The sequence below is a fragment of the Anser anser genome, assembly GCF_964211835.1.
Source record: "Anser anser genome assembly, chromosome: 10".
Taxonomy (NCBI): domain Eukaryota; kingdom Metazoa; phylum Chordata; class Aves; order Anseriformes; family Anatidae; genus Anser; species Anser anser.
Window position 1 is genome coordinate 16,871,671 of NC_139730.1, and position 22,871 is coordinate 16,894,541.

Sequence of the window (22,871 nt, forward strand, 5' to 3'; positions counted from 1 at the left end):
GGCTGCCCAGGGAAGCTGTCCCATCCCCAGCAGTGCCCAAGGCCCGGCTGGATGAGGCTTTGGGCAGTCTGGGCTGGTGGGAGGTGTCCCTGCCCATGGCAGGGGATTGGATCTGGGTGGTCTTTAAGGTCCCTTCCAACCCAAACCATTCTGTGATTTTAAGCGCTATCTAAAACAAAAGGCAGAAATTTTCTTTGAACCACGTCTCGGAATAAACATGGTTTAACTACAGAATTCCATGAAATGTTAGAGAAAGAACTCAATGACATCAACAGAGGCCAAAAAATCACTGTAAGAGCACTATAACCCTAAAACGCGAGTTAAACAAACCTATTTATCACCAACTAAGGTGTTCAGACTGATCTGACAGATTCTTTTACATATTTAATCAACTGGCTTTGAAAAACTAATTCTGTGTGTATGCTCTTTTCTTCTACTGTGTTTTCTTCAGCACAATAGCTAAAAACTATCTAGTTAAAACCAACTGCTAATTAATAATACCATAATGTGAGTATAGAATAGCCTGTTTTGATTCCATCTTACATACCAAAAAGAAGCAAAGCTTTCAAACCTTTACTTGAGATGAACTTGAACATTCCTCCAATGTGAAATAGTTAGGTCTATTAATAGAGCTAGCAGAAGTATTTCAGCCAAAAATGCCATTTTGACATTGCACATATATTTCACTTCATTTTGGCAAGAAACCAAGCTGGAGCTCTCCACCAGATCTAATACGTAGCGATATATCATAGAAGTATTTACGTTTGGGAAGGCTGAACAGAAATGGAAGAGATTCCTCCTGTCCTCCCTCTTGTATACATGCATTAATTCTAATTAAGCTGAAATACCTCCCCTTTGGCGTTACGTCTACTTGTTAAACTGGAAGAGCTTGTGGAATATATTGCTAGTAGTTTGCAGAAAAGCTGAATTTTCTAAACTGGCTGTAAGAAAGTTACTCTGTTCCAAAATTTAACCAACATCAGCATTGTTTTCCCCATGCCACCACAGAATATTTATACCCACCAAGCAGCTTAGGTACAAGAAAAGCCTATGTGCATCAAAAGCAATGAGAAGTTAGGTTTTCTGGTGCTTTCAGGTACACAAGCAGGCATTGCTGGCTATGCAAATAGAATATGTCTATCTACAGTACGTGTCTTTCATTCTTTGCACGTTTCCAGAATTATGAATAGGTAAAATGACTCAGGTGACAGGCTCTGTGAACTGCAAATGAAAAATCCTGACGTTCTTTCTATCTGGAAGCCCTGAGTATCTGAGCAGGTGGAAGCCACAGTTTGTATTGCTGCGTTCCCTCGAGTGCTGCCAACAGTTATGCAAAATCCAACCACACCATAACAAACAAAATGACAGATCAATATTTTGCAGTATCATTCTTTTAAAATCCTTAACCATGGCCCTGGAAAGGGATCCCCGATGCCTTTTTTTTGGACATTTTACATGCTATTTGAGCATTCAAAACATGTTTTCTTCAATGCAATCGCTTTTAGACATTAGCTGATGAATGTAAGCTGCCTAAACTATAATCTTTGCAATTATGTGTAATCTACAGACTATGTTAGTGACTACATTGCCCCACCAAGAAATACAGAAAATAACGTTGCTATCTCATCAACCTTCAAAAACTCTTAAGTTTTGAGAAAATACACTCAAAGTCGACTTTAAAAAATGCTTTTTCTTTTACACTCTATATAATCATCTCTAGTAAATTTGCTCATATCTCTTGAAAAGAGAGCTAATGAACTGTCAGGCATCCAAAACAGGTACCCACCATATTCCCCCCAAAAGGCTGCACAACTCCTTTTGTCCGGGCCCAACATGAAATTTACCAGTTAGGACAAATTTTTATAGGCATTAACACTGAAAATAAATACAATATATTGCAGTCTTGTGTCAAGGCCTTCCAGGTTTCATTTGGCATCTAAAAGAGCAGGTGAGTTTTCTGTTATCTCAGTCCAACATATGGGTCATGTTATCTCACGTTCACTGCTGGAAGGGAAATGAACAACCTATTTTCACACTGATGCTGCCAAGGTCTGAGCTAAAAATGGCATCAGCAGTCACTCACATACATGATTTGTTAGACATTATATGCCTACTTACAGCTATCTTTAGGCATTTAAGAAAAGAATTCACATTGGTAGCTACATTTCACAGAGTATGTTTTCTCTCCTTAATCATACAGAGTACACCTAAATTTTCTCCCACTGTGGATTACAAAGTAGAGAAAGCTACTTCCCTTCAGTGGGAGACAAGTACAAGTACTTTTGTTCACAGAAATTATACCATCCAAAAAAACACACAAAAAAGAAAACAAAACAAACAAACAAAAAAAAAAAAACAACAAAAAAGTGTTAAAGTTCTAAGAATTTGACTAGTCACAGACTGCTTGGCAACAACAGCAAGCAGTGACGTTTATGAACATAATCTCAGAAAGCAATTGCTGATCGTTCTGACACTACATTCCAGTATCCCAAAGGCAGTTCCAGAGGAAACAAAACACCCAAACGGAACAACAACAACAAAAACAATACAGCATTACCTTACTATCATTTATTATAAAGAATTTAGACTTAAATTTCTCATTACTGAACACCTAGGAAGCAGATGATTCCTCTTAAAAACATCTCTATCAAAAAATGAAATGAGGAGGGAACTGATTTGAATGTTGATGCATAGCATTTTGGTGTGGTTAATATCCACCATACATAATTCAGTTGATGCAACAGAAAAGAATCCAATATCATAGCTTTGCTAACAATATTACAGGGCAAAAGCCAGGCTACAATAAGAAACAAACACAGAAAAAGTTCTGTAATTTTTAAAGTAAGAGTCCTTTTAGAGTTGGTAATCTCCTACTGTGATCAACATGGGAGAAGGCTTTAAATTCTACAGATTGAATGACCAAATGCAAAAAGCATTCTGAACTAAGGCTGACTCAGAGAAGTTTACTGAAATCCTTTCAACTATATCTGTGTGCTGAGGATTCCTAAGTGGTCTCCATAAGAGGGAATCAGTGAGATCAGACCACACAAAAAACAGTTATTAAACTTCAGTGCCTTACACTGTTACGCCTCTTCCCCTTTCCTTTAACCACCTCTAGGCACGCAAAATCTTTAGTCTTCTTTGCCACGTCTTTGCCTTTTTCCCATATTCCCTTCCATCACCAGTTTGCAAGTGACTGCTGAGATAAGAAAATGGCAGGGATTTTTTGTGCTTCGTGCGTGACTGAAGGCAAAGGAGGAGACACTTGCAAAAGTGATTGCCTATCAAATTTTATCAAAATGAAGATTAACAGTAGGTAATGATTCAGATAAACTAAAAAAAAAAAAAAAAAACACAAGAAAAGCAAACTACACTCAGCAGTGCCACAAGATATCTATTTTCCTTTTTTGCTGTAGTCCTAGGAAGAAAACCTACATTTTCAAGTCTACTATTTTTCAGAAAAATTACTACACAAAAATGCACGTTCTCTAAATCTTAGACGTTGCATAAAGCCTATGGAATACATCAGAATAGGAGTTGTATTCCAATACCTGAGTATATTTTTAGATCTGAACTTTGATTTGAAATATTTTTTAATATTTTCTAGTCCAAAAATATCATTGCAGGACTTAATTCAATGAGAACATCATACAAAAAAGAATATACAGTAACACAATGAGAAAGCAATTTGCCCTAAGAACTCATTTTCTTTGTTTTCTATTTAACTGCTGGATGATAAGTCAGTCAGATAATATTAAACTGGAACAGGGAAAAAAAATGGTGATTGATTTATTGCTTTGATAACTCAACTGTAGAAACAATCATTTTACAAAGCAATTTAGAACAGCTGTTAACACACACGATTACCCAACAGAAGCAAAGAAAATCTCTTGCTTGAGACAGAATCCAAAACGAAAAAAAAATGGCAATGACATGAGCCCCACATTACTGGTGGGAGAGGTGGGGGAACTGAGTCATTTATAATCAAAGAACACTCACAGCAAGTGTATTGTTGAAACAGCTGAAATGTTTCCCTTTAAAAGTAATTTGTACCTCCTATCACAACAAATACAAAGTAAAACTGAAATGCAACCAATTTTGCTCCAATGGTGAATTACAACCATATCTTAGAAAACAAAGGTATAACTGAATTTCTCCCTACTAACTACTGGTTGCCTTCCAGAACCAGATGTAGAGAAGCCATTTTAATCAATCAAGCTGCAATCAGGTTGTAATACGTGTAATAGTACATGTATTCAAAATTAAGAACAAAACATCAATGCAATTTTTTAGGGATGGACGGGAAATACCACTTGACTGACAGCAATCTGCATACAAATCTGGTCAGTAAGTTAAATTTCTAAATAACTTTGTTTCCATACATACAATATCCCCAAACTCATAGCAAGAAAAAAGCAGTAAGATGCACTAACCTTTTGAATGAGTGTTCCACCTTGGCTGTGTATACTTTATTCATCAAATGCATAACACAGCAAGTCGTAAGAGAAAAAGTTTCACTGAAACTCCCTTTTGATATGCAACTATCTAGCACAAACCACTGTTTTTAGGGGCTTGTCAAGAAGATGTTGATCACACCAAAGGACTATAGTGTAAACCCAATATAATTATATACTTCAGCATAATTTAATTGTTATTTGGGAAAATAACCAATTGCCTTGCTTAATCCATCTCCTTTTAACGAACTATTGCAGGAGCTCCGTAATTCCTCTTATATACCCATTAAATACAGAATAAATATCAAGTAAACCCAAACAAGAACCTCTGGATGCCTTCACAACTCAACTCAGCTGCAGACTTTGGTAAATATTATATCAATCCCTTGCCTCTTCATCATATCATAGCAATGAACTGTACTTTCAGTTATGTACATGAATACCAAACCAGGGAATTTAACATTCAAAATGCAAATATATCACACAGACAAAGCAATATTACCACAAGTACTTGTTTTTTCTGTCAAATATTATATGGGAAGTTATCCAGCTGTGCTGCTTACAGATAATTAAGAACTTGTATTTAAATCTATCTAGCTGTAGAAGGAAACAAAGAACAGCTTTTTGTACCCACTTACTTCTTTCTCTCCATGCTTATTTACAACATTTTAAATAGTACTATTCTTTGTGAACTGAGTTACTCATGCCCACATTACAAAAAATAAGTCATATAGCACAAAGCCAGTACTGGTTAAGTGTTCTAACCTGTACAACAGTATTGAACTGGCAACTTTCTATTGAACTTTACAAAACACTCCCATTTTGCTGGCCCAAAAGATCATTTTCCTGTGGAAATAAAAGGTTCGTAGTTTTGGAGGCTCTTAAGTCCCATGAACTTTTGAGAGCTTGGTCAATAAACAATACAAGGAGTGAAAACAGCTTGCCAATGTGTAAGAAGTACACTTTGTAATCAGTGGTCCTGAACACATGGATCTTAACACCTACACTGATCAAAGGCTAAAACCAGCTTCACTTCTGCAATTCTTTGAAGATGATTTCTTTTCTCCTTGATTGACTTCAATTATGGTGCTACATTTCTTCTACCACTATAACCTGAAAAGAGATAATGAGCAGGAAAGCTTCTTCACCCATGAAATTAGTCTGTGTGTACCTCTCTTATTTGTAAATTCGAGGACAACAATTCCTCTAACTCAAACCATAACTTCAGTTGTTCTAGCTGGATATGTTTGAAAAACAGTAGGAAAAATAGCTGCTCTAAGACTAGAAAGACAGTCTTTACTTACAAAGAATCAAGTCAGAACCATGAATGAAAATCATTCACATGCACATTAAAACTATAAATGAAGAAATGGCCAATGCTTCATGAAATAGATGTATGGTATTAAGGTATCATATTGTTACTACTTTGCATGAGTCTAAAGTATTTACTATATTTTTAGAAAACAGTGCACAGCTACTTAAAAATAAACTCAAAAAGGTCTGTGCTGCTTGGCAAGGAGTTTGCATAACCTTCATCAACTCAGGTATCTACGTTAAAGGCAGTACTGGTGATTTATTAGGGAGATACTACTGAAAGACTAAGGTTCCATAAATTAATCAAACAAGCAAACAATAAACAGATTTCAGCCATTCAAAAAAGGCAGCTTTTCAGCTGTGAGAGAAGTTCACAACATATTCACTCATTTTCTAAGCTAGGAACAGAAATATGCATGAAGGAAAAATAGGAGTAGACTGTCTGTTACACAATTGTTATTTACAACTTGTGAGTACTTGTTGCTCCACTATTCAACATACAAAGCAAACACTGAATTGTTTTTGATATATTTTTATACCTACTATTAACTATTACTACACCCTGAGCATACTGAGTATTTTCATTTACCTGTTAAAGAACTTGAAACAACTCCAGCATTTAAAAAAAATCTTGTCTTAGAGGAAATTATTTATTCTTCACTAAGCTTTACCCAATTTCAAATAGATTAGAAAGTCTTTTAGGGAAGTCATTTTGCTTCAGTTCAGCAAAATTAAATAGCTTGCATTTGGTCATAAAGAGAATCAGAGGAGCATCAAAGAGGATAAGCCTGTTCTCCTAACTCAAAAGAATATTTTAGGAGTCATCCTCCTCTGTCATGAAAGTGAAAGCATGCTGTTCTGAATGGCAAAAAATTAAACATATGGTTAGGCTTGGTCAGCAGAAAAAGCAGTAAAAATAAATTTAGATTCAAAGATGATGAAACATTCACACAGAAAACTGCAAGAATCCTAAATTACACAAATCCCTAATAACGATGCTAATGAATGCAATCAGTACCCTTAAAAAGGCTTTTACTATTTATATTGTACTTGAATTTCAGCAGTTCTGAAACAAGTATTTGTGCTGAAAATAGAGGTGGAAACAGCTTACCCCTAGCCTGCATAGTCAAAACCCCATGCTATAGATGTACTTAAGTAAAATAGAAAGTAAATATTTATATAGAATCATAATTTAGCATATACGACTGCATGTATTCTGGGCTGTGTAAGCTGTTAAAGTAATTAAAAATACCCTACTAAATCATTACAACATCAAAGCCGCATAACATTCTGCTCTTACATGCAAATATCATGCAGTAATAATACATTACAATGATTCCATCTTCTATGTCTACCTTCATCAACTCAAAGCAAAAGTTTAAGAAGATAAGCTTTGTTGCTTGCATGCTTTTAATAAGTCCAAGATATTTTCAGTTTAAAAGGAAGGAATAATTTCCACAGATGAAGGCTTGCAGGAAAATTCAGTCTCATACTGAAAGCTTGCACCTAGTTTTAGCTCATTCTAATTTAAAATTCAGAATTATGTGATTGTTCTTTGGTAAAATAATATTCAACAGGATAATACCGTGTAATTAATGTTACAAGAAAAACTCAGTTCCCCAAAATTCTGCTTACAAACCAACAGATGGTCAATACAGACTAACACGCCAGCATTTTATCCTATTCAGTGGTAACACTTAATAAAAAAAAAAAGATATCATTCGTACCTGTTTCATCTTGAAACATATTTAGGACTTAGGACTTTGCCTGAGGTACAATCAGCAATGTAATCCAGAGATGCTACCAGTTTTATAACTAGGTCAGCGTGCTCTTGCTCACATGCAGGCAAGCACATGTCTATCTACAGATTTACTCTCCTGCATTTTTTCTGGTTTTACTTGAATAAAAGCCAGTTTGCACAAATATCAGATATATAGGATAACAGAGAGACATTCAAGAAAGTCTAGAGAGACTAACAGGGAACAAGATCAGACATCCAATATGTGTGCAACTGTTCTGTTCACACTGGAGCTCCTATAGTTGCCAGCACCAAAAAAAAAAAAGAGATTACTTCATGGAAATGAGATATCCCCCAGACTTAATAAAGAGGAAGAGAATAAAACTTACATAGCATTATATACAGAGGTGTATACTCTTAATTCTGGTATTCTACCCTTTCTCTTCCCCAGCACCCCAAACAATAACCACAATTGACCTTTTGGTTCAAAAATGTGTTCTCTCAAAAATCACATAGTAGTCGTTAATTGCAATTAAATTAAGCAAGCTTTATCATTGTCAGTTTTCTACTGAATTAGCTGTTTTTTTTTGTTGGTTTTGTTTTCCTCCTTATGTGCATAGTAGGATGTTGTTCTTAAATTTGCCAGGAATACAGAGCTCTCAAATCCAAACAGAAAACAAATGCAGAATTAAAACTGAAAAAGATTTAAGAAACATTATGAGAGAAGTTATTTTCATAATTATCCTCTTAACTGAAAAATTCTGAACATAATTAATGCTGCACTAAGATTATACTCATAGGAACTCCTGGTTTTAATTCAGTCCTTCTGCTAGTGCAAGCAGATGTCACCAGTTCCTTTTTACAAATTCATTCCTTTTAGAAACTTTACTCTTATTTCCAGCATATGTAATTTCTACCCACTTCATATGCTGACAATGTCCTCTAAGATAAACAGTTGTTTTCTCTATTATTAAAGTTGACTCTGCAGACATATGTACAGCTAGTAAACATATGCTCTATCAATTTTTGTTTTTATAGGATCAACAAGTGAGCTTTTTCTGTAAGATAACTTCAATGTTTAATAGTTGCAAAAATGTGAAGACTGATCATCTTTCTTGTAAAAGTCAAGGTACTACCTTTAACTTTTCTTTAGAATTGCATCACTGAATACAGTCCTGCATTTAGCATTCCAAATGGTAGTAAATTATTATTATTCTTTGACCAGCAACATTAAGTTTTTGCTTCTTTGTCGATTACTAAATGAAATGAAAGTAAATGCTACCCAAATGGTTTTTGCCCTCCCGTCATCTTCATTAAAACCTGAGGCAGAGTTCTTACTGAATTTTGGTGCCATACCAAATTATTTTTAACTCCTACCTGATCTTTACTACTTGCTAAATCTTTTTCTTGTCTCTTTTTCTTAATATAGCTGAAAAACATTTAGCTGCTTATTATTACACTTTTTGCAGGACTTATACCTGTCCTGAACTAAAATACAGCTTCTAATATCAATATAACTTTGAATTTTCAGGCCTCATTCTTTAGTCTAAATCCCTAAGCTCCTTATTACACTGAGTTTCACCACTTTATTCCACTGTATTCTACTAACTTCATTAAAATTTATAATTTGAAATTGAGAGCCACAGATGCAGACTTAGTTCTGTTGACCATTAAATTACACCTAAAATGAATCAACATCTGTACCTCGGTTTAGGGTTCTTTTCTCTGACCAATTCTTTCATAGATTACTTACTGTTTTCCAAACCAATGTAACACCATGTCTTGCTTGTTTGGTTACAATGCATGAAGAAATATGTATGCAATTACATTGTGATATAATTGAATCATAAAATATTATTATTATTTCCTGTCCATTCTTAAACTGGGTAGTTTTAAGACAAAACATTAGAGGATTTAAACTACTATCAACATTACACAGCAGTTTATAAGCATGCTTCCAGCACCATCTCAAATGAACACTTACCATTCTCTCCCAGCTAGAAAAGATTCTAGCTTTCTTGAACAGTAACAAGAAAGATAACTGTCCTTGTACCTCCTAATATCAATCATAACAAATAATAGCCTGTTTCTTAAGTAAGCTCTAACAAAATCATTGTGCATACAAATACAGATACAGACAGTGTAACATAAAATGTAAACCACAAAACACAGAAGTACTACATTCTGTTGGATGAAGTTTAATTTTTTTTTTTTCACCTAAGAGCATACAAACACCAGGAACGCCACCAGCTACTCCTTTTACCACCCACTTTTGTCTTCCTACATACTTACTATTTAAAATTAAAATATACTGTTAATTCTTCTCATAACGCACCTTTAGGGTCAACCTCACAACATTACATTCCTGTAGAGGGTTCAGTTTCAGTGTTTCTCCAAGGTTACTACAACCTGATGTTTGATGTTGCATTTCACAGCAAACACAGACGCCATCACTGTCAAATTTAATCTGGGGAGGAAAAAAAAAATATAGCAAGCATAAGTAAACAAAAAACACTTTCAAACAATTATATTTACACTGATTGTGACAATAATAACTACTAAATACCAATTGCTATTCCTTCGCTTATTTTATGATAATTCCTCCGAAAGAGAATGCCTTCCATTGGCTAATAGAACCTATAAGAACAGGTAAAATACAAAGAGTATACAACACTGAACAAGAGCGAGTGTTATCTTTTTCAAGAGTCAAAGTGAGACATAAATGTTTGCTTTACAGAGGCAGATGAAAGCAGTGTAACTCAACTGAATAAACATGAAATCATACCCAATGGGGAAAGACAAAAAACAAGCAAAAACAAAGTAAGAAAAGTACATGACATGGTCATGGTCACACATATAACATGTACTTACACGTACATACAGAAATAATTACCCTAGAAAACATGACATACACTTGAGAAGTGAGAAAACAACATTAAGAAATAGTGGAGAAAATAAGCAGTAATATCTAATCTCATGTACTTTTACTTTGGTAAAGGTTTGCTCTCTATTTTCCTAATTTTCGTTTGTTTTGAATGCAGTAAGCTTTCAAAGACTTTACATTTTAAAAAGCACTAGGCTTTTTGCTCTTTATAGACTTTCATTAGAGCAGACCTTGTTAAGAATATGGAACCCGATCATTCTTAAAGAATATATATAAACTTAAAAATACTGTGATTTTAAAATAATTCCATTCTGCTCAATAAGAACTAATTCTGATTTCCACACTTAAAAAAAAGACAAAGAAAGAACAGCATCTATTTTTCTGCTTCCTTCCAACAAAGAGTTTTAAGCCAAAATTTAACTTCGTAAATGTTTTTTTCCTAGCCTGCTAACATGAACTGCTATTGCCTTAATTTTCTCAATTCAGTATTTCTACGCTTTCTCCATTCCCATTTTTGCAGCTTATTTAAAGGAGATAGCGGGACATACCCTACTTCTCCAGGTCATTAGTTGCAATTCTGTCTAGGTTAGTACTGAGAAAAGGAACTCATATCACACGGGAGTTCCTTGACCTATGAGTTTGGCAGATCCCAGGTTTCCATACTCCAATAATCAGTAGTAGTAAGAATGACCCCCATGAGAAATTTCCATGGCTCTCCATGTAAAGAATAATAGACTCAAGGTGGCATTCAGTCATCCTGAATCACTCCTGTATTCCTCCAAATAAAGATGGAAGCACAATAGCTGGGTGCTAAGAGATCTGAACCACCATACTACTTACTCTCTTGCAAGGCAAATGTATTTTAAAATTTCCAGACACAAATCCTGCAAAAAAAAATCCTAATGAAAACATGCATTTATTGTTCTTAATTCAGATCATTCTTTATGGTGTTGTCAATTTTTTGAACAAAGAAAATCCAATATAAGCTTTCCCCGTACCTCATATAGACTTGTATGTAGAATCATTTCTACACAAGTTTTTCTTGCTGCTCAAGAACTTGAAGAATATTAAAATTGTTCATATACTCTTAATAGCTACCTACATAAACATTTAATTTTTATTGCCATCCCTATCAGACTTATTTAGTACTCTGTTTTGATGACCAGCACAGCGGTTGGAAGAACAGAGTCCATTAAAAATGAGCAAGCTTTACCAGATGAGATGCAGATGACTTAATGCTTGCCACATAGAGTAATGAAGCCATGTTCAGAGCAGAAAGTTGGCTTCAAGTCCTGAGAGTCCTGACTGCCCTCCAGCCAGTATAATTATTAAAAAGGATTTTAAAAAATCTGGGTACATAAATTAGACCATTCCCCACATATTTGAAAGCAGCACTAGAAATATTTCTCTATGGCAACTCACACTGACTGGTCACACCCTGACACACAGACTTTGTAAAACAAATACAGAAGAACATATAGTTTGAGTACCTTCATAAAAGTTGTGCTGTTTATTTCCAATCAGCATACAATTTAATTCAGAAAGCTGCTTTAAAAATTTCAGACATTTTTTTTTCCTCTTCAATTCCTGACAGTTGTTAATACTCTCTTAAAATACTTTTTAAAAATCAAAAGACAAGAATAAAACCGAACTATGGTTTATAATCAGACAACCTCAGCTCCTCAAATCAATGGAAAATACAAAATATGAAATGCCACTGGGGAGGTCTTGCTCTTGAACCCCTCAGGGATTGTTAGAAATGGTGCCAACTGTTAGATAATTGCTACAACAGAAGTTTGAAACTTGCACCTTTAATTTAGAGCTGCATCAAAGTGAGCAGTCAGAATGCTACAGCATACCTGCTCCATCAGCACCAGGTACACAGCAAATGAATATAGTCTTCAGCTGCTAAAAAAAGTTTTTATAACAAGGAAAAGGAACTTCAGACAAAGCTACCTACTGCTACAACATTTATTGCTCTGATCCACGCCGTCCCTGTTCAAGGAAAGATAGTCACTGGCTTAAGGTGAAATACATTTGATATTTCTGATATGAAATTCAGATCGTAGGTCTACTTTTTAACTCATGTAACGAACTGGCATCACATAAAAGAAGGCTAAAACCAGAAATAGCTGCTTGGTTAAAATCCCTTACCTCTGAGAGATTCTCAATTAACTTGAAAGATGTTCTGTAACTTTATACTGCCTGGAAACTCTCCCTTTAATTCAGTTCTTAAACAGAGTTAAGTTTATTGTTTACATGAAAGCTCTTGCAAAACATCAGGAAGTCTTCTTGAAAAACATAGCATAGTCAAAATACTTTGATTTGCAACCAGACTGCAAAACAAAATCCTCTTTCAATACACATACATTTTGGAGAGCTTTTAACAATTTGTCCTACTGTACACCTTTTCCTTCAAGTATGTTTGAGGTGACATCTTTGCTAACTTTTGTCCTGTAATGGGGAGCAGTACTGAAGGCTGAGCATGCCATCACATTTGTGCTTAAAGCACTGCAGCAGCCAAAAGCAGTCTTGAGCCCTCTTGCTCCAGATTGCTCATCCCTGCCCTACTGCTGCATTCACACTTGTGTAGACAGGACCAGGAATTCATACAGCTATCCTGTGATCTAAACATTGTCAGAACTTTTCTTTTTTGCGAGGGAGTGGCTTATTCTTAGTCCAAGCTAGACCTCCAATCCCATCCAGTGTGTGGGTTCAGAAATCCATAGAAGCACAAACAATAGCACTACATCAGTACAGGGAGGAGAGTTGGGATTCCCTCTTCCAGCTGCAAGGCTGCTGTTTGCTAGCCTCAGACACAACTACATTAGCAACTATCAGCAGTGCCTCCAAACCTGTGTTCTTACCCCTCTCTTTGCTGTGTTTAAATCCTTTTTCTTTTTTGGCTGGCAGAGACCAAGAATATAGCACCATTCACTCCACCCTGCGTACACAGCCCCCACCAGTTATCCTCCATACGTTTGTGGTCCATTTCCCAATCCTTACTTGTGTTAGCAAGCATAATGTCGGTAATCTCAGAGTATTTTGTGTTCTTTCATGCTTGGGACAGTTGCACAGTACACCCTCATCCAAACCATATGCAAAATTTCAAACATCAGCCTGAGCTGCCGACATACAGGAATTGTCTTTTAAGTTTATTTAATCTTGCCAAAAATCAGTACAGCTACTTTGAAAGTGACCAAAACCATTAAAATCTGATTTTTACATTGAAGAGGATCAGAAAAAAAAAAAAGAGGATCCTCCAGCAATGTAGAGAACTTCAGACTTATTGAGTACACACACTGGTGAGCGTGTGCACACAAAATCCCCTATACCACAATAATATAAAAAAATGTGCATAGACAAGACTTTTTTTCATCTGTATCAATTCATCGAATTCTGTCTACGTATTAAAGGTGTCTTAACAAAGAAATTCTGAGTGCACATGCACTCAGAAGTAAGGCAAAAAGAGAGAGTTAGGGATGAAGTAATGGCATCACTTTGCATTGTAGCCTTCCTCTAGCACAAATGTAAACCTTCTGGTAAAGGTAGGAGATTTCACCTTCTCTCCAAAGCATACTTTTTTTTTTTTTTGGGGTGGTGGTGGTGGTGTCCTAAGAACAGCATGACAAAAATTCAAAACAAAATATAAAAGTTCAAAGTTGAAAACACCACAGTAAACTGCAAGAAAGCCATGCTGGTATGATTATGGGAAGGAACTTTTCATCTTCGTAGCAGCTTATGCAAAGAGAAAAAGGATTCATTATGGGAGAAAATAAAGAGGTAGGGAAATATCAAAAGAAAAATCTGACAGGTGCCTAAGAATGAAAAACCCACAACCACAAGTATATATTTGGATGGGTTTTTAAAAACTATTTTTCAATATGCACAGATTTGAACATAGCTACAGCACAAAATGAAATACAAAGAAACCTCAGTTCTGGAACTGGCTTACGCCATTCATCTTACATCAAGTTGTGCTTCCTTTGTTTTTCCGTTCTCCATTTATTCCAATTAAACATAATTCAGGGGAAAAGGAGCCTTCCTGTCTATGTTTCTAGAACCACAAGCCAATTTCAGCGTGTATAACTGAAAAATACATTATAAGCAACCTCTCCATAAAAAGATAGGCACTATCACTACTTTTCTGAATTATAAGCAGATGTGAGTTTGATTAAAACTAGAACGTTTATTTTTTAAATGACTAAGTGACTTAAAATACAGCAGGTACAGCAAATAAAGACAAATAAAGACTAAGAAATAAAACCAGCAAAATTCTCTTGTGCCACTGTAGATCATAAATTAAAATATACAAACTGCTATACCCTATTATACTGAACATAATTTTTAGAGATTAAGTATTTGAAAGAGAATTTCGTAGGACAGAAATGTTGTTTCTCATACACACTTTAATGAACACCTTGAGTGTGTAACTGCTCTGTACACATCCTGCTTCCACTGACTTACAGCAGCAGCTTGAGATTTTGGCTGTAGTATTTACAGCTAATCATGGATCAAAAAGTCCAGTTAAGTTTTTGTAACAAGACATTGAAGCTACATGTATTTTTTTGTCCCTCGGTGTTGAATGTTGATGAGCTGCAGGATAAAGATCACAAATACTAAATTCACAGATTTTACATTCAAAATGCTAACATAACTGTGAGCACATTTTTCATCTTCACACAAAACTATGCATTATGGAACCTACAAAAAATCCCCAATGTTTAAAGCAAAACAAGACCCTTCTCTCATTCTTTGTCTTCATACAGCTACTCTACATGTGAAATGCGTCTGAATTTAAACACCTCGATACAGGAGATTGTATTATCATGTTTTTAAAGCTATATACACATTCCCCCAAATGTGACAAAAAATTCCTTTTGAAAAAAATGAGCATAAATGGGTTTGACAGAAACATTAAAGTTAACACAGAAAGAAGAGCAACTATTTGTCTCATGCACTGAAACTGCAGTACTTGCCAGTACATTTTCCTGACAAGGACAAAATTTATTTTACTGCTTTTTGTTACTTCCTCGTTGGTTGTCTTTTAGGGTATTGATTCTGAATTTTACTTTTGTAGCGTACTGTGCTTGGAAATTCATTCACTTACTTCTGTCTGGTACATTTTACAAAGGACGTTAACTTCATCTCAAAAAACACATCTACAAAAGCTGAATTTTGTCTCAAAGAGCTGCATCACTCTAAATTTGTATCCTAGAAGGCAGCCACAGGATTCAGAGTTATGGTAATGTACACCCAGTCACACAGTGCAGGAATTAACATGAAATACAAGCTTAGGACAAGCTGCTAAAAATGGTATTTTTCCTTTTTGAGTGACAAACATTAATAACTATACATGCTCAACACAAAACATTACCAAATTCTAAGTCAAATTCTGCCTTTAATCATAAAGCAGTGGTGTTCATTAGTGTCTCCCTGGGGGTGGTCTTTAAGAAGAGAACACCAGAATTTCTTACATATGAGCATTTCAACATTGTGATGCAATTCACGTGCAAGTCCACAATCTGATTGAAATATGACTTTTGTTAAGGAAAATCTAAGAAGTAAGGCATGGGCAGAAGAAACTCTCCATATTGAAACAACTGCGATATGATAAACAGTCACAGTGAAATTAGCTGCCCTTATCAGCAACTAGACCATACGGTGCAAAGCTAGTTAGCATTTCATCATGCTCTCAACTTTGAAACGTGCAGTTTCAACATTTGTTTTATCTTCTTTTGCCAGCTCAGCATTCCACCAGTCCAGAGGAAAACCTATAGCAGGAATGAAAAGCTGAGGGAAGTACAAATAAAAAGTAACCGTTCCATTTTTAATTCAGTAGCTGAGTGCACCAGCTTTGGAAAAAATGGACTATTTGCAAAATGCTTGCTTGAGTGATAATATTCCATTAGCCTGGAGAAAGAAGCAAAGGTTTCCCTTGAATTCTTCCACAAGGGTACATCTGGGGCCTTCTGATGAAGTTCTTACGTGCCCACCCACTACACCTCCTAATCCCAGAATCCCTACCCAAAGGCAAAGCCTACTTCCATCCACTTTCCAACTGTCCCTCTGCCTACCCACTGAAAGCACTTGTTTGATACCACTCCGTTCCCTGACTGCTTATTAGCACAGGACAAGGGAAGGCAAAACAAATGAGGGAAGAGAGAGGAAAACACACAGAAAATTCCAAGGCTACTTGAAAATTCAGATCAAATAATGAAAATCACTGAATCTAGAATGTTTTGAAATCGCATTAAATTCCAAAGTGGAAATCATCACGTATAACTAGAACACAATTCTTTCAAAAAGGTTAAAAAAAGAAAAGAAAATCAACCTTATCTGAAATAAATTTAGTCATTTTTGTTTTTATCAATAATCCAAGAATTCAGCTGTTTGCACAACTCAGTCACTGCTTACTTCTACAGCAGCAGACTTCACATAGAGGCTGTGATCCTGACCAAATTTGAATCAGAGACACAGGGTTCATAATCAGAACAGAGAGCACTGAAGAGAACATTTAATACTAAAGACTTCCTATTGACTCTGGTATTTTTTTTTCTCGGTTGTAAGCATTTACCCACTGGTTGGAGCTAGTGCCTTCTTTGTCTACAGATGTGCTAATTAAGCAGAACTTATTTCAATTTTCTGTCCTTGCAATGCCGCTTTGTTGATTCTCATTAACCCAATTTTATTCCATAAAGGATGTTGACAAATACTACACATTGCAAATGCCTGCTCATCTCAAAAAAATAGCAAGTAACTCTCTCTCTGTATATATATAAACTTTCTTCCCCTCCTCTGCCAAATTGTTAAACAACAGTTTCTTCTATTTCAGAATAAAGCAAGAGAAAAAAAAAAATATTAAGCATAAAAGCTGTATATTTCTAAATACTCTCAAAGTCACCAGAAAACTTGGGTTAAACCCCTGTTCCAAGATTACACACTCCATCATCTTGGATCTCCTGTGCTGTATCTTGAATTAAAACATGTCAAGTAAGAGCATAAAGTTTTGACATGTATGCCCTATAAAACAATCGTGCACTAAAGAGATGAAATAGCACAACAGCGTCTCCTTCAAGCTGGTAATAAACAAATACTTCATACATTCTCTTTACGTACAATAAACTCTCCCACTGATCTGAATGGTAGCTATCCTATGGTTAAGTGTACTCCCCTTAAACACTTGGACAGAAAATGACTCTGTCACTGGAAGCCTCTTAAAGAAACAAACTGGAATGAGCAGAAGCCTGTTCTTCAGGCATTAGCAATAGAAGTAACAACATTCAAATTCAGCACAGAGAAGGACTAATCAATTTTTCATAATAAAGGAAGCAATTATCACAGCATTTTGCTACTTTTCCCCAAACACTCACCTGTACTTGAATACTTCTGAAGTGCTATAATTAAAATATAATTTAGAAATTAAATGGTGATAAGCTTGGAATCATCACTGAACACCACCTTATCACTGAGCACCAGTGAATACATTCCAACCCGCTTTGTTTTGAAGACCTGTGCATTTAACTGGTTAGCTGGTGTGCATGGTCAGTGCATTGCCGCAGCTGGAACAACCAGCAGTCCAAGAGAGTCAGAGTCATGCCTAGCCCTGTTTGTAGACAGCTGCCTAAAAGAACTAGAAAAGCAGGCATATGCAATGAGCAGGACCCGTGCTTGCATGCACTAAGCCACAGCAGCACAAACAGCACTCTCCTTGATACGTGAATTCCTCTCCATCTGGTATGGAATTTGCTCTTTGAAGTCTATTCACACAACTTACTGGACATCTGTCAAACCCATGTCGGCTTGGAGTTGAACGATTCTACGCAAGTTCAGATGGACCCCTTCAGCCAAAAAAAAATTGTTATATATATATATATATGTGTGTGTGTGTGCATATGTGTGTATATATATATGGGCTGTACCCATCTGGTTCTGCAAAGCCTTTCTTTACCCTAATCACAGCTGGAAATCACAAACACCATAGAAAGCTTCGCTCATTTATGGAGTTGCAGACATACCCTTTCGAAACAGGATGGGTGATAGGAACACAGGCTTAAAAACTGACTAAACAAGATGAAGGCATGTGACAGGTTACACCCAAATGATTTTCTGTTCTGCCTTTTTCATATGCCTTTCTAAATATTTGCTGAAATTGTATTATTTTTACTTATTTTTATTGAATACATTGTGTTCAAATGGATGCCTGAAGGATTTTATTAGACAGAAAGAAAGGGGAAAACAATGGCTGAAAAAAAAAAAAAAGAGGTGCAGAAGCATTTTGTGGTGATATTAGAGGTGAAAATTACTTTTCTCTTTATCATTCAAATCAACTTTTTGGGGCGTGCCCAAACGACACAAGCCAATACAGGCAAACGCTCATGTATCCCTAATACTTAACGAATTCTGTGAATGCGGACTCATGCAGTTTAGATACTGCGATTGATCTACTGTCAGCTAGATTACACTAAAAAGAGCACTGATGCATGTCCATAAACATTCTTGAGCCCATTTGTCATTCTTACAACTTAATATCATTTGTCTCCTCAATTTATGACAAAGAAAGTAATCATTGTTTTACTATTTACTTTATATTAGAGATTTTCAGCAGGAGTTTAGTTCTATAGACTTGTTTGTTAGTTGAAATCAGAAACTATTTTAGAGTTCAGCATATATGCACACTCCTCCCAAAATAAAAACATAAAGAACATAGGTATACCATACCTTTTTAACAATTCAGAGCATGCCATATCATTGTAAATTTTTGTTTTAATTCTGTATTTTATTTAACATACATTTGCATTAGAAATTATAAAAGAATTGCTTTAGGTTGGCCAAAAAAAATGTACGCATACTAAAACATTACTATCAGCACGTCTATGAAATACATTGGCTGTGGAAGTAGACACTGGATGATATCCTGACACTGCTAACATCAAATGGTAATCACTGCACTGCTTTGGTGTGGTCTGTATTTCACCTATTCTGTTTCCAACATAATGCTAAGAAGCAAGTCTTTTAAGTGACACGATATTGTAAATATGCTAGCACTCTAATTCTCAAACTTTTCCCAACACGATTTATCACGTAAGGGCTATAGATGGCTCTATGAAATGCGTACTGTTTGGAAATTGAAGCAATGTGTGTATAAAATGCAAACAAATGAAAAAATCTATTGCCCTTTTTTAGTAGAGACTTGTTTTTTATTACTCACCAACTGACATCCTTCCAGGGACTTTACCAGCTGAGCATTCTGACACGAGAGAATGGAACCAGCCAAGTTCAGCATTACGCACACTGCAGACAGCAGCATGAAAAAGGTTATCTGGAAGAAAATAAAACAAAACAAAAACAACAAAAAAAAGCCTATTGATTATTCACTGCAGGAGGGAAGCAGAAAAAAATAATTATTTATACGTTCAAGAACTTCCATCCTAGCATACAATTACATGGATGATTACATGGATTTTATATAATCTGAAGAAGAAAGTAGAATATTATTTAATCTTAAAACATCCTGATTTTCATACTATAAGAAGCAGCAAAAGTAGATTTGACTATCATTTATTTCCCTTCAGCCACTTCAAAATAATCCATTTATCTCCTACATTTGTCACATATCATGAAAATTTATTTTTATTAATTAGCATGATTTGCAAAAATTATTTTTATAATCAAAAGTAGTCTTAAAACAATTTAATTCCTTTTTGATGAGAAAATGAATATCTTAAAGAGGAAAAGGATCTGTGAATATCATAAATCATGAGTTTGTGAAAACTGGAAAAAAGTGAATAAGATTCTCAATATGTAAGTACTTGTTTTTTAAACAACTGCAATTCAAACAACATCTACCATATCAACTACCCATTGTGTTAATGACTCCTTCCCCCTCTTTTCAAAATATGTAAAAACAATCATTAACTTGATTGCACCAGCTTAACTATCATTTTATTGCTTTAAACACAAAAAACACTAGCCCAGTATGAGCAGACATAAACCTCAGTATGTGGGGAACTCAATATGCAGGGAAATTGAAAGGCACAAGCAGGAAGGGTACAAGAACAAATGTACTCAGTACGGGGCCTTCTTAAATATTCAGTGCTCACATTGCCATGTAACACTTAGACTCCTATTCAGTTATCTGAAATTAGTAAAAATAAATGTTAGGAATTTTTTTTTCCCCTGTGCACAAATCCATAGTTGCACAAGCTTTCTGATCACTGTTCTCACAAGATGTTAGTTTCCAACAAATGCATATGCTACTAATACTTTTGGCAGTCTTTGACCCAAAAATGGTTGGATTTTTTTCCGTGTTTTTCAAGTGAAGAACAAGAACTCAAATCATTGCCCTCTTCAGCAACCTAAGCCCTACTTAACAGGATAATTCACAATTAATGCACTTAAGGGTTGATGAAGTTATATCTTCATTGCCTATTTTGAATGAAAACAAGATTTACTTCAAGTATTTTATTTTTACAATCGAGTACTCTTATACTGTGCGTATGAAGAAGAATCTGTGTCAAATCACTGTCAAAGACAAAGCTTCTAGAATACAATACATATTGCTACCATATAATAACAGGCAACTAGATAACATCCGTCTCTGTGTATACACTGTGACATACACAGAGAAACAGTCATCCCACATTAGTAGCATAAAATTTGCAGTAGCGAATACCTTGAAGACTCAAAATTTGATATATCATCTTATTTTATAATTTTTGTATTTTTAATCATTGTAACCCATTAGTTTTATTCACTTTTGCTACTACAGGCAAGAAAATAATATCCATGATAGGGTGACAGTTTTAAAAATATTTAGCTTACAAACACACCAAACACGATTCTTCACTCATCTCAGTTCTCCTGTTTTAGGGGCTGTTATCCTAACAGAAATCCAGCTTTCTAAATGATGTTCACTGCAAGAACTATGCTCTTTCTCTTTAACCCAAATACAAAAGTACTACCAGTGCTCATTTTTCAAAATTAAACAAAAAGAATGTATCATTAATACAGCGCTTTGTACATCTCAAGTTTAGTAAAAGGTGGTATTCTCAACATAGTAATTTAAAAACTAGTTTAAAACTGACTTCTCTCCTTTGTCTGCTGATGTACAACTCCATGGATTCTGTTTTCTGTACTATATGCATTCATATTGATTCTTCTGTTCAGGTTAATTTGTACTGCTTTACAGCATCTCTCTAGGATAAAGTACCATTTTATCTAGACTATCCTTTAAAAGTATCTTGATTTTTGATTTCCATTCTGACTTTTTTCTTCTTATACTTGGTCACACAATGGTAACCACAGGAAGTAAATATGAAACTAGACTAGAACCTTCAATTAGATACTTGATCATTTATATCTGAGCAATAGGTAAAGCTAATCTAGATCACAGAAAATAGCCCTTAATAATGAATAAGTACTTGTTATTACTATGTGCCCTGCTATGACACATACATGAATAGCAAAATGACTTATTAAGTTCCTTTAATATAAGCATTTCTAATATTTAATCATCTTTCAGATTGAAAGCAAACAGCTATGATTTAGAGTACTGTAAATCTGGACTTAACTCAAAGGCTTTATTTTCTGATAATACTGATCAGCTGGTATTGCAAAGCTATTAGGCACCAAGAACATTTTGGCAAAATAAAATAATATATAGGCTTAGTTTCACCTGTGCTACTAATCTTCTCTGTTATTTGTTAGTAAAATAGAAGAAAAGAGATAATAACAACAAACTATTAATGGCAAACTTCTAGATCCTTGTGATAAGCTTTTAACTGCTATTCACGTGCTTTTGAAATAAATACATATTTGTGTCTCCTAGAAGTATTCCCCTAAAATCTGTTTTCTGAATATTCAGCTTATTTATTTAAATACACAGGGTACTTGGTCTAGGCCCTTAACTGCAAATTGCTTTGAACAGTTCATGAAACTTTTAATAACAACAGGATATATATATCTTTTTTATATTATTTTTTATGTTGCCAGTATTTCAGATGCTAGCCTCATACTACAAATTCTCCTGGAAAAAAAAAAATCAACATTATTGATTACATCATATTCCTCTTATAAACTATACACAAGTTCCTGAAAATTGACATCTTTGAAGAAGTCCTGATTGCCTTTCAGGAAACAGTGGCCAGGTGTGCAAATAGACATTTCTATAATTAAAAAAAAAAAAAAAAAGAGAAAGTACAAAAAGAAAACTTCAGATACCTTTGCTCTGAGAAGTGCAGTTCAGATAAAGCTTTTGCATTTCATCAACCAGCAAAGTAACAAAAGGTGAACATCCTGTAATTTTATATTGATTGACTCGGGTAGGATCACAGGAAAATGAAAAACACATGGTGTGAGGCTAAGGCTGATGAAATCCAGTCCTTTTGCTACACATATAAATTCCAGATAAAGTCATCAGGATTGTGTATAATTCCCCCCCAAAAGACTCTAATCTCTACACTATTATTTGAAGGACACA

At 35.1% G+C, this 22,871-nt stretch overlaps 1 protein-coding gene across 16 annotated transcripts in view; it reads right to left on the bottom strand.

Annotated features, from left to right (window-relative positions):
- Window positions 1–22,871, bottom strand: part of ENTREP2 (endosomal transmembrane epsin interactor 2) — a 148,713-nt gene that overhangs the window by 50,872 nt on the left and 74,970 nt on the right. For 9 of the 16 annotated variants that reach the window (XR_014588807.1, XM_083851017.1, XM_083851031.1 and 6 more), the window contains 2 exons: window positions 19,602–19,712; window positions 9,842–9,973 (listed from right to left, as the gene is read on the bottom strand). The exons of 1 other annotated variant lie outside the window; for it this stretch is intronic. Coding sequence is in view for 14 of the 15 variants with exons in the window: in XM_083851017.1 (XP_083707143.1) it covers window positions 9,842–9,973; window positions 19,602–19,712 (243 nt within the window). In the remaining variant the exon portion in view is untranslated. Of the gene's footprint in view, window positions 1–9,841; window positions 9,974–11,230; window positions 11,275–18,167; window positions 18,232–19,601; window positions 19,713–22,612; window positions 22,867–22,871 lie in introns of those variants that run through there. 6 more of the 16 variants (XM_083851019.1, XM_083851023.1, XM_083851027.1 and 3 more) reach the window with 4 other exon arrangements.